A 12242-nucleotide genomic window follows, 5' to 3' on the forward strand; every position below is an offset into this window, starting at 1 on the left:
CTCCTCCAGGCCTTCCTCACTGTCCTGAGCAATGTGCTCACGGTCTACCAGCAGCCCCCCAAAACCTGCAGATGCTCTTTAGTGCTGTGGGGGACCATGGCAAAGAGGACTCTGCCTTACCTTTCAGCTCCTGTCCATGTGACCCCAGCAAAGGGGACTTCTGGCATTATCATCTCTAGAGCTGTGCTTTTCTTGGCTTTCCTTGCATATTGCAGGGACAGCAACACACGAGGCTTGGTGAATATCAGGCTGTTGCCCTCAAAAGTGCACACCACAGAACTAAAACTGTAGTGTTGCCCTGTAATGTATGTTGCACCTTGCCACATTCCTCACAAATGACAGCTTCTAGCAGCTTTCAGGGAAACCTAAAATAGAGCTGGCCAAAAGGCTGCCATGCTGCTACCTCAGGGCCCAGTATTTAGCCTCACCTGCCTGTGGTCTGTAGTACTACTGAGCCTTGTGTCCATTCTTCTCAAGGATGAATTCAGTCCTCAACTGCTCACAAAGCAAATGTTGCAGAGATGGCAGGAGCAGCTTGAAACGTGTGTGTTACGAGTGCTTGATTTCTGGTACCTGAACTAGTCGACTGAGGAGGGCAGAACTTGAGAGACATGGCACTGGCTGAAGTAGATGTGGTTTTAAGTAAAAGCAAATACTTGTCCAAATGGGCATCCAACTATGCCCTTGGTTGGGGATGCAGACTGGCATTTAAGCCTGGGCATAAATGAGCTCTGCGGCACTGACATCTAGTGGAATTACAACCCAAGCGCTCTGAGGAACAAGTTTGTTTTCTGTTCATCCAACATGCTGAAACTCCCATGACTGACCTAGCCTGGTGGTTGTGGATAATCATTACCCTCCTGCAAGGAGGTTTGCATCCATTCTTCTGGGGTTGGGTTGATTTGGGTTTTTTTACTGGCTTGTTTTTTGTCATCTCTGCTGCTTTTATTTGGTTTCAAGTTGTGGTGCTTTGTTCTTTTGTTTCTTCATCTAGAATGCTACTTCTGTGTAGCTCAGAGTTGGATTTAAGGATAAGAATATCTGAATATTTTTTCTAAGAATTTTTACTAGTTCTGGAAATGTCTTCTACTCCTGTATCTCTTACGGTTCACTGGAAACCCCAGTCCATTATACCAGCAACTCCTGCATAATATTCTTAGCAAGCTTGAGGTGGAGAGGGTGCTAGTTGCTGTACCCAAATCTCTGTTTCTTAGCCTCAATGTTGTGTTGGGACTTAAATCAGAGGATTTTGTACTTTTTCTGTTTTCTCAGTAGTATTTTTTTTTTCTCCTTCCCTAAACTTTTAGTAGTACTTTCTTGGGTACGTGAAGCTTGCCATTTGCTTTTCACAAATACTGAAGATTTGTGAATAAATATATTCATATTATATTCAATTATTCATAAATATATTAATAAAAAATACTATAGCAAAAATAGTCCTTATTACCTAGCTAAGGACTGGGTAGTTTTCCATTCACCAGTGTCAGCCCACTTCTACTCTGTAAGTATATGTGAGCTGCCTCGCTTGTGTTATTACACCTTGAAGGGACTATAAAAGGTGACTTATCTAGAGATCAGATGATAATGGGCTAAACTGTGACTTCACACTGTGTGTGAACCACAGGGAGAGAGGGAAAGTAGGAAGTCCTGATGAAGAGTTGCAGGTCACATCTGTGCCCACTGCTAGGCAGGAGAGAGGGGAAGACGTTTTGACCAGTGCACTGAGGATGGCATAGGCTGGAGACCAATGTGCTGGCTTCAGCCAGCAACATTTACTTGAGCACAGCTTTCCCATGGGGTAGGGAGGAAGGAGAGAAGACAATATAACTGCAGTCACACTACCTCCCAGAGTTGTGCCTGAGGTGGCACTGCTTGTTCACTGCCCCTTACCGTTGCTGTCCTAAAGTCAAAATCCCAAATAGGGATACAAAGAGGCCACATAGCTGTTACTAAGCCTTTTCTTTAAATTATTTTACAGCTTGATCCAGGTAAAGCCTTACCTTCTCCTAATGACCTCAAAAGAAAGATTCTCATAAAGAATAAAAGGCTGAAACCTGAAGTAGAAAAAAGTAAGTAGAGCTGGTGAAGTATTAAATTAAATGAAAGTCCAGAAAGATACTAGTAGACTTTGTTACTAAAGTTTCCAAGTTTCTTGTACTTTAGTGTTGGAAGAATATGAATGATATGTAAATGACACTTTGTTTTCCCTTGTGTTTCATATGAGTGCCAGAGTCTAGCCCTTGATATCAGCATGTAGCATAGGCATAGATAGACCTAGAAATGTAATCCTGGTACTTCTATCAGATTGTTGGTTGAGCTAAAATACGATGCAGATAAAATCTCTTGTAAATTCTGCCTACACTGGTGTGTTTGCATTGCTGTGTTTTTCCAGGATAAGCATAAAATGAAATGGATTTTCAAATTGCTCTTCTTGCTGTTGTTGCCAGTTCTGATATTTATCTTCTTTCAGTAATAATAATGTTACTGTATTAGTTTCCAGTATGGCTGTAGTGATAAACCCTGGTCCTTCTCCATTCAAAGATAAGCATGCAGACCTTCCACTGACTTCAGTCATATGTGATTGTGTTCATACTGTCTAACTGAAATGCACATGGGAACACAATTGAAAATCCAAGCACTTTGCCTCCATTTGCATAGATCAAGCACAGAGAGATAGCTGTCTATTTATTCTTTAAAGTAGTACTACAGTTGCTCCAAAGACCTTTGAAGTCTATGGAAATATTTGTTTAACTTCAGTGAGCTTTGGATACAGCCCTTACTGACCACTTTTCAGTGTACGTGTAATGATGCTCTTACTCTGTAAAATTTTATTGCTAACTGAAAACTTAGAGAACCCATTAAATCAAAGTAGCTCTCGGGATCAGAAAATCATTTATGATTGTTCTCATGTGTTTCTTTGTGCTACAAACTGTTCATGTCATGACTAATTTATTTTTATTTTTCTTATTAACAGAACAGCTTGATGCTCTGAAAAAGATGATGGAGGCTGGGGAAACTGCTGCTCCTGTAAATATCCTAGAGGATGATAATGAAGAAGAAATAGAAAGTGGTGAGGATTTCGTAGAGAAGGGCTCTCAGACATTGCCTGTGGTAAATCAATAGGCCGGTATGAGCAGCTAGTATGCACGTTACCCTGTGCCTGTGGTCTGTGGCAGCAGCAGCAAGTCTGGGCTCAGTTCAGGACCATTTATGCAGGCCTCCTGCCTTACCATCTCACCTCAGATACACACCGCAGCTGCTTCTGGCTCTCTGGTAGGAACATGAGCCCAGTTGGTGGTACTAGTGGTAATTTTAACTTCCACTTACTGTTCAGAAGTCATATTGGACCAGCAACCAAGTCAAACTTTCATTGCGTGTGTATGTGTGTGTGAGAGACCGGGAAGCTGTGATCTTTGACTTGAAAAACAAAAATTGTCGCTATTTTTAATACTTGTGTCAACATCAGATTGGATTGTTACATTATACTTTATAAGGATAAAAAGAGGGATAGGATTTGTCTTGCCAAACTTCAGATATCTTCAGTGTAAACATCTAGATCTGAGCTAGTGATGTGGAATGTGTTTATGGCCAACAGAGAAAAATAGACTTATCTGGAGTGTGATTCACCTTGTCTGTTTTAAATGTCCACGTTCAGAAGAGGTAAATCATGCATTGCCTGCAAGCATCTTAACCAAGGTACTGGCCTGTGACCCATGTCACACTGAATGTCCCAGATTTAGCCTACCCCTTGGTCCTGTCCTTGACTGTTTGTGAGATTTGGGGAGTGGGGGTGGTGTTTGGTTTTTACTAGCACAAAGCCACTGCTGTTGCAGTCAGAGGTCCTTGTGAAAGATATTCTATGTGATCCAAATCTTGGTATCTGTCCTTGTAATGCTAAAAAAGACTGAAGTACAACAGGTTTTTTTGAAGAGGCCTCTCAGTATTCAGTGATCAAGGAGCACAGAGGAGATTCTGTTGTTTTGCAGGCTGATTTCCATTGGAATGCTTATTTCCAATAGTGTTCTTACTGTGCTGTGTTATCAGTTATGTGCTAGACTACCAAGAGGCTTAAATAAGTATTTTCTAAAATTATTCTTTAAATCCATATGAATAATGTGATTAATGGTTTTGTGTTTGTAAGAGGCCTTATTAGCTTCTTCGAGTACGCTGGGTTCTAACAGAAAATCATCTTAAAAGCACATGAAAATTATTCCGTGTAGTGGGGGCACATAAGGAGACTAACAATGTACAAGAAGCCTGGACACCAGCAACTTTTTACGTCTTAGTCTAAAGAACTCTGTCTTCATTTCTTGTTATTTCCCCAGGCCTGTTTAGTTGGTTGGGTTTTTTTTTAATCCTTTCACTCAGCAAATTACTGATTCCTTCAAAAATACAGTAATTTTTTTTTCCTAACCATGTCAAAGCTGTAAGAATCTCAGGCCTTAGCTGTAATTTACTGCTGATGCTTGGAAACATAACACCCTGGATTTTATTTGTGTTTTAAAAAAATGCCAAAACCAAACCTGTGTATTCACTGTCATTTGATGCAGTTGCTGTGATTTTTACACTGATCCTTTTCTTTTTCTGTGCAGCTGACCAGGAAGAAGAAGCTCATCCAGAGTACAAATTTGGAAGTGACCTTACTGTAGATGATTATAGTCAAAAAGAAGCTGTTGCCATCAGTGTCAAAAAGGTGGGATTGCTTCTTATATACATTTCTTTAGAAGCTTTCCATAGAGGTGGGTGTGAAAGACACTGATTTGGGGAAGCATCACAGTGCATGTTGTCAGAAGAGTTGAGCCCGAGATCTTCACCAGATTCCTAACCTTTAGGTGCATGAGAAGACAAAATTTTGTAGCTGAAGATACTCTCTGTGTGTTCAGGTAGAATACTCAGGAGGAAACAGAATCAGTATATAGGGAAACAGTATACAAGTGGAGGATTTGATTAAAAATACTGATTAAAGGCAGCAAGCAGTTTCCTGTTCCTGCCTCTGATACTTTACTTTGCACCTCAGTTGCAGAGCCCTAATATGAGGTCGAATGTCATCTTCCTTACTCAATAATGGTTTTTTTTATGCAAAGCTGCATCCTGTGTTTTCATTACAGGCATTCCCTGGGTCATTTTTTATTGTTAACTCTTAGGGTATATTCTCCCTTCCACCTACAGCAGTGAAGGCAAAATAGAATGATCATTCCCCAGTGGGGTGGTATGGCAGTGGGGCTTATACCAGCTGGCAGACAGGGTAAGAGTCCCCTTTATTCCACTCATACCTGATTTAGTACAGTTTGTCAGTCTGTGCCCAATAACTTGAATATTACTTGACAGTAGTTAGATAAACAATACTTGAATTTAAAACTAAGCCTGCCTGTCACTGAGGGCATTATAGCTGTTTGCTACAGAAAAAACCCACACATGTGAGTGCTAATGTACCTTGTCAGATCATGCTTCTCTGTCACTCAGGTATTTTGGCCACTTCTTCTTTCCTGCCTGGCTACCTTTGGATCTTGCTCCACATAGAAGTATAGGTGTGGAAAATCTTTCACAGATTGCCCTTGGCAGTATGTCTCCAGCAGTATTGCTGAGACATCAGACCTGCTGCCTTGCAATCTCTTCAAATCAACATCTTTGCTTCTTCAGGACTTTTATGAATCCTCCCACTGAAGTATCGTTTAACTTCTTTGCTCTAAGGCTGGTTTCACGAAGTCAGCAGGTCCCTAACTACCTGAGTGTTTTGGGGTTTGGTTTGTGGGGTTTTTTTCATATTAGTCATCCTCAGCATATGCCCTTGGGTAACTTCTCTGCTTCTTTGCTGATCAGTGACTTGATCTTTCTTCTTTAGGAATGTACACTCAGTGCCAAGTCAACATTTATCTGTCTAAGATTCTCCATAGTGGCAGCTTGTAATTGAAGACAGACAGCAGACTGTCCCGTTGCAAATAACATCTTGAGATAGGCCTTTTCCAAATGTGGACATTTAAAGCACAGTTACAGCATTCTTAACCCTTAAGTTTTCAGAGCCTGTGTAGTTTGCATATCCAGATCAGATGATCTTTTGTGTTGTCTGAGTGTGTTGTTCTTTCATTCTTCTCTGAAACTTCTGTCCCCAGCATCTAGTGATAGCACTGGTTTGGACTTAACTAACATCCTCCTTCCTATTCCCATTGCTAGCCAGCTGTTGATTTTCATATCTTGTGTACCCAAATTTGAAAGGAACTGCAAGTTTTTGCAAGTGTATGGGACAGAGGAGCCACTCAGGAAGGTGCAAAAGAGTATACTTCCTGCTAAATGCATTAACTTTTTGAGGCTTTTTCTTTTCCTTGCTATGTTTCCTGTTGCTTTTTCTTTGGGTAATATATATATATTTTTTTTCCTTAGGCTGTTGAAGATTCTGAGCAAGAAAACAATAAAAAGGTGACACACAGGATGTTACGTAGTTTATTTTGTTGCTTTATATATGACATAGTTATTACTTACCATGCATTCTTAGTGGTTTAACAATTTCATGCTTAGTTTTACTGCACCTACAGAGTATTTTTGAAAGTGACCCTACCTCCCTTTGTCCTCTAGGGTTTCTTCTGCTGTACTTTTATACTGGGGTTAAGGCTGTTGGAAAATTTGGGGACAGACAGGAGTGCATGACTTCTGCCTGCTTAGAAGTGTCTGGTCTCCATATTGAATGCACTGGGAAACAGCAGTTCTTTGAATGGTGTTGAGGTGTATCATCCCTGCTCCCCCCCCCTCCCCCCACCTTCCCCTACCCTGACTGCACTTATGTTCCTCTCTTTTTCTTCCTTTTGCTTTTCCTTGGGACTTCTGCATTTATCTTCTCCCAGGAATCCCTTCTGTAAGACTCTTCGCACTTCCTTTTGCACTCCTCCTTCTTCTCTTCTCTCATTAAAGCTGGTCCTGTTCCTAACCACACTTTGCCTCAGTTTATGTTGTTTCCTAAGTGGATTCTGCTTCTTTTCTTGAGGGGTGAGGAGATATAAATAATGTAGAGAGATCAACTTTCCCCCATTGTTTTCTCTAGTCCCTAAAAGGGTCATGTCCTGCTGTAACTGTTCCTTTGTTTCCATGGGCCTTAAGAAACATTCCATCCTTACCCCTTTCTAATTCATAGCTTTAAAGTTGTGAATGCTGCAAAGAGTGTAGCTCATTTACTCTAAAAATTATGGGTCTGCAAGTAGATAAGATAAAATCAATGACCAATAGATTGTCTTAGAACATTGTCTTAGAGCTAATATGTCAGTAATGCAGTCATACAGCTATAGTCTGCAGGGTACTATTGCCTTGGCACTGAGGCATGCATAATCCCCTTTGACTTCCTTTTCATTGTGATTCATTACTTAGACGTTTATGGATCAAGATAGTAAAAATGATTAGTGATTCTGAGCCACAGCAAGAGGCACATTGAAGAATCCTGGTTTTCAGAAGATAGATGGTCAGTCCTTCCTGAATTATTGGCCTTTCAAAAGTGAAGACACTGAAAAGGACTAGTTCCTTTGAAGAAATTTGGCCTTAACTTGTTCTGAACTCTATTAGCAAGTATTGACCTAGTAACAAAAAGACGCCTGTATTCTATTAATAAAGGGATGCACCATTTGGCATATTTAGGGGATAGATCTGTGAACCCTCACTATGTGGATTCCTGAAGAGCAGTTGGATTGAGCCCTGGTGATCAGCATTAAAATATGGTATCAGTTTTATTTCATGGGCCACTGGAAGTTTAATTCAGTCTAAAATGTACGTAAAGCAACATGTACCTGGACTCATTCTGATAACTCAGCTATTCTATGCAGTCAGAAAATGATGTTCCTTATGACTATAATTGTCGTCTTGTATAAAGGTATAAATTGTTTCACTTTACATGGAATTCGTTTTTTGACATGTTTCCGCACTGTATGGCAGATAGAGGTACGTGCCCATAATACTGGCAAGTAGTTTCACATTTCCTTTACTCTCCCATTTCCTGAGTTGCAATAGTGTAGGTTCTGTGAACTGCTTTCTTGTTCCATGAGAAAGGACTTTGCAATGCTTCCTGTTGTTGACTATTTCCCAATACAGTAATGAAGGAGAACTTTCTGACAGACACTTGTTGCATTCTGAAAACAAAAAACTGTACTGTAAGAATTTTTGAATATACTTAGTATTTCCATGGAGAAGTTCACTGTCAGACTAAAATAGGTTAGACTTTTGGTAAATGGTTCACACTGTAGGAGAACAAGTAAAATTGTTTGTGGGAAAAATGCCATGAATGGCTTGTGAATTTTGCTCAGATTGAGAGAGACCTTTCTTTTTCTTTCCTTTCTTTCAGTGAAAAGAATGTGTTTCAAACTGTTTAGGAAAAGGAAAAAGTTGGACAGGTAGATTCACATGAGAAGCACTTCCTGTTGTGTGTTTCTAGCAAATGAGATACTTGTAGAAAACTTTTGGAGTACTGTTATAAATACAGTGCACCTTTATGTGAATGATGGAATTCAGATTTTATCAGTTTAAGTGTCTAGGAATAGGAGCTTGGTACTCTGTCTCTTGTTGGTCTTGTGATAGTTGTTTGTCCAATGAAGATTGTAATCCTTATGTTTTGGTCTGCTTTTATTAGTAAAAATCAGTAATCGAACCTGTGTTTCGATGTTGCGAAAGTTCTATCAGTACCAAGTATGCATTATCCCACCACAGTTGCTGTCAGAAAATGTATATTAAAATCACAATTTTTAGGAATTTATTTGACAAAGATCGATCCACCATTGTTCAGTCTGTTGTAATATTTATCTTTTATCCCGAAGTTATCCTACTAACATCATGTCATATTTATCCACTGCTTAGGAGTTTTTCTATCATCAGTCCTGCATGCATCCTGTAATATTGAGAGTGTTTGTGCGTATATGAGTAAGAAAATAAATCTTAATTTGTGGCATTAATTTTCCACTTTTCTTGTATTAATTTGCACTTTCTTTAACTTTCTGCAGATTTGGGTATAATTTTATATTACACTTGAAAATTCCAACAATAGTCTTTGCACACATAAATAGTGATTATTTTTTTTAATGTGTTTTCAGGGTTTAGTAACTGTTGAAGATGAACAAGCATGGATGGCATCTTACAAATATGTAGGTGCCACAACCAATATACATCCATATTTATCAACAATGGTCAACTATGCTCAACCTGTAAAATTTCAAGGTTTCGATGTAGCAGAAGGTAACATAAAAGGTTGAATGAAATAAAAGTATTTGTCTGCTTATTATAGGTAGTTTTTTTAATCTCTGCATTTCCTGAGTTTAGAGATAGCGTAAGACTGTTGTAGTTTAATGACAGTCATCAGTATATTTTTTGATCTCTGTATCCTTGAACGTGAAGTTAGCATGTAATTCCATTGGTCATCCACACGGAGTCACTAAATTACTGGGAGAATGCAAAGCTGTTGAGGTTGATTATGTTCTATAGGCTTTCCAACTAAACTGCTTTTTTTGGTTCATCTTTCTGTCAAGTAAGGTGAGCGTGATTGTCACAGTGGTCAGCAGTTAGCTGATGCTTTCATATTGCACACTAGACCATTTATCATGTTGTTTTGCCTTATTTAGTCACACATTACAGACTCTGAATAACAATTTTGTCCTAAACAAAAAATGAAAGTTTTGTTGGTTTCCCAGGAAGTGAAAGAAAAAAGCAAGTCAGAAATACTGTGAAATTTCTCTTCAGTATGATTTGATTCTATGAGTCACAGATAATGGGGAAACAGACAAGAATTTGCTATACCCTGCTATTACATATAGTGCATGATTTTGAATTTTGATTCATTGTTACAGAAGTATTTTTAAATGTCTTGTCTTTTCTTTCTAGAGCGTAATATTCATCATAATATGTCCTCTTTCAATGAATCAGTCGGACTAGGGTATTTGAAGACCCATGCCATAGAGTTTGTGAAGTATCCTTTTACCTCCTCATACCAATTCTCTACTAATACTACAAATAAACAATGTGTGTACCTTTCTACATTTACAGTGTTCCATTGTCTATAAAGGAAAAGGGAAAGTGGCTCATAGGATAAGAAATAGTAAGATTAATGTAAGAAATATCGAAGATACCAGGATCTGACCATACATTTCGATGATATTTTTATTTCATTTTCCTTGATGAATTATACAGTTACAATAAACGACAAATGAGTCGGATATACCCAAAGGGAGGCAGAGTGGATTCCAGTAATTACATGCCTCAAATTTTCTGGAACGCTGGCTGCCAGATGGTCTCACTGAACTATCAGACCCCAGGTAGGCAGCAACGACCAGTGAACCTCAATCCTAAAGAATAGCTTGGGCAGTAACTCTCAAACAGATGCCATGGATTTGCTTCTGGCATTTTTTGAGGAAACAGACATATGGCTAAATACAGTGGAGTGGAATTACAGAAGCGTAAGACAAGGAGCAATAAAAAAGCCATACATTGAAGGGAAATTCAGTCCCCTTTCATGGAAAACTAAGAGTACTGTAACTTCTCACATAAATGTTTTATTAATAAAAATATTAATTACAGGGAAATCACTGTTTTCACAAAACACAGCTTTGGCACAGTTTGGGTGCATGTCTGCAAAGTAAAGAAGGAGTGTACAAATTAAGATGGTAAAATATAATAACTGTGTGCCAAATGCATTTCTAGACCAGTCATTGTGAAGTGTTAGAGCGCCATGTGTTCACTATCAGAGAATGGGGTCTGAGATCCCAGCTGAAAGAATGATGCCAGGGAATGTAAATGCCTCTCTACAGTGCAGAGAGGAGGTATATTGTTCCTGTTCAATGAAGGTATGAGTATAACAGGGTAGGGTTTTTTGTTGTGTACTTTTTGGGTTTTTTAATTGATCTAAGGATGTCTTCAGTCATATATGTAACAGACCAGTTTTTCCATTTTCTTTTTCTAGCTGTGATAGTGCTTTTGTGCTTGCTTTTCCCCCACCCCCCACCCTGAAACAGGGTCTTTGGTACTGCGGACACTCCTAATAGTCATACCCTGAGTTCTGTCCTGCAAAGCTTTGCACTGATTTCACTAGCTGAGGAAGCAAGAGAAAGCTGTACTGTAATACACTGCTTGAAAAGCACCTCACTGGACACGGTGTGGAGGTTGGAGCAGATATGCAAGCTTTGCTCTGCTCCCAACACTGCCTCTGCCCACTGCATGTTGTTCTCAGCCCCTTTATATTGCAAAATAAGAGTGGTAACAGTATAAATGAAAGTGAGCAACTTTCCTGCATTAGTCTTCTACAATCGAATAACTGCTGTCAGACTTGAAGGGTAATGGAGGAAATACAAGTTAAGGCTGCCCAGTAAAGTGAATAATAACTGATATGAGCATATAAGAATCTCACATTTTGCGTAACAGAGAGCATACAGAAAAGATTTTGTTCCCTTTTGAAGGCAGAGTCTGTTGGGCAAGAGAATACTGTGTTAGCGCTGAACAAGAATATTGTATTCTAGTGTATTTGGAAACATGCAGGAAAGCTTTTATTTTTTGCAAAGTTTGGGAGGGGGGTTATGTATTTACTATCTGTCTTTACTATCTGTCTTTATATACGAGTGCCATAATAATGCGTTGAATAAAACTCAGATACTTTAAATGTTGAAACTAAGCAATGCTGCTGTGATCTTGGTGGTTTCTTTTTGTGGTTATTTTATTTGATTAAGCCTGTAGAAAACCAGTGTGATATTCATCTTACCCTCTTTAAGACATCAGGATACAGACAGCTTCATCAGAAGTAGTTGTCTGTGGTCATTGGAGAGAAATACATGCCTCTAGGATGTCTCGTCTGAGATATTTTATATGTCTGTCTTCGACTGATATTAATTGCACTGTTAAAGTGCCTGTATCTCTCCGTTATTCAAAGTGATTCTAGATCCCTAGAAATGGAGACATCTATACTGTAGATACCAAAAGTTAGATGATGGAAATCCCATCCCACGCATTTAATGAGACAGCAGTTTCTTCTCTGCCTACCGGCTATGTTTGAATTCAGGTAGGGGACTGTTTTCTAAGCACAGCGTAGACTTCAGCTTTGTTGATAAACCTGTTACTACTGTTAAGAAATCTGAAGTTTTCCTTTGCTTCCTTTTATTTCTTAGGTGTGCGTGGTTTATATGCATTACATTTAATTTTTATTTAAACTGATTATTCTGGACAAATAGTCGTATTTTCTTTTCTAAAAAGGATTGTTCATGATCTGCATTTTCAGAAGGAAGGATAGTAATTTT

General features: G+C 39.0%; 1 protein-coding gene across 5 annotated transcripts in view; it reads left to right on the forward strand.

The window, feature by feature from the left end:
• The window catches only part of PLCB4 (phospholipase C beta 4), a 92615-nt gene that overhangs the window by 34659 nt on the left and 45714 nt on the right, over nt 1-12242 (forward strand). For 2 of the 5 annotated variants that reach the window (XM_009946915.2, XM_009946917.2), the window contains exons 15-21: nt 1979-2069; nt 2975-3070; nt 4593-4693; nt 6379-6414; nt 9060-9201; nt 9844-9928; nt 10150-10274. In XM_009946915.2, the coding sequence (XP_009945217.1) occupies nt 1979-2069; nt 2975-3070; nt 4593-4693; nt 6379-6414; nt 9060-9201; nt 9844-9928; nt 10150-10274 (676 nt within the window). Of the gene's footprint in view, nt 1-1978; nt 2070-2974; nt 3071-4592; nt 4694-6378; nt 6415-9059; nt 9214-9843; nt 9929-10149; nt 10275-12242 lie in introns of all 5 variants that reach the window. The other 3 variants (XM_009946916.2, XM_009946918.2, XM_086460816.1) reach the window with 2 other exon arrangements.

The sequence above is a fragment of the Leptosomus discolor genome, chromosome 2 (assembly GCF_034619465.1).
Source record: "Leptosomus discolor isolate bLepDis1 chromosome 2, bLepDis1.hap2, whole genome shotgun sequence".
NCBI lineage: Eukaryota > Metazoa > Chordata > Aves > Leptosomiformes > Leptosomidae > Leptosomus > Leptosomus discolor.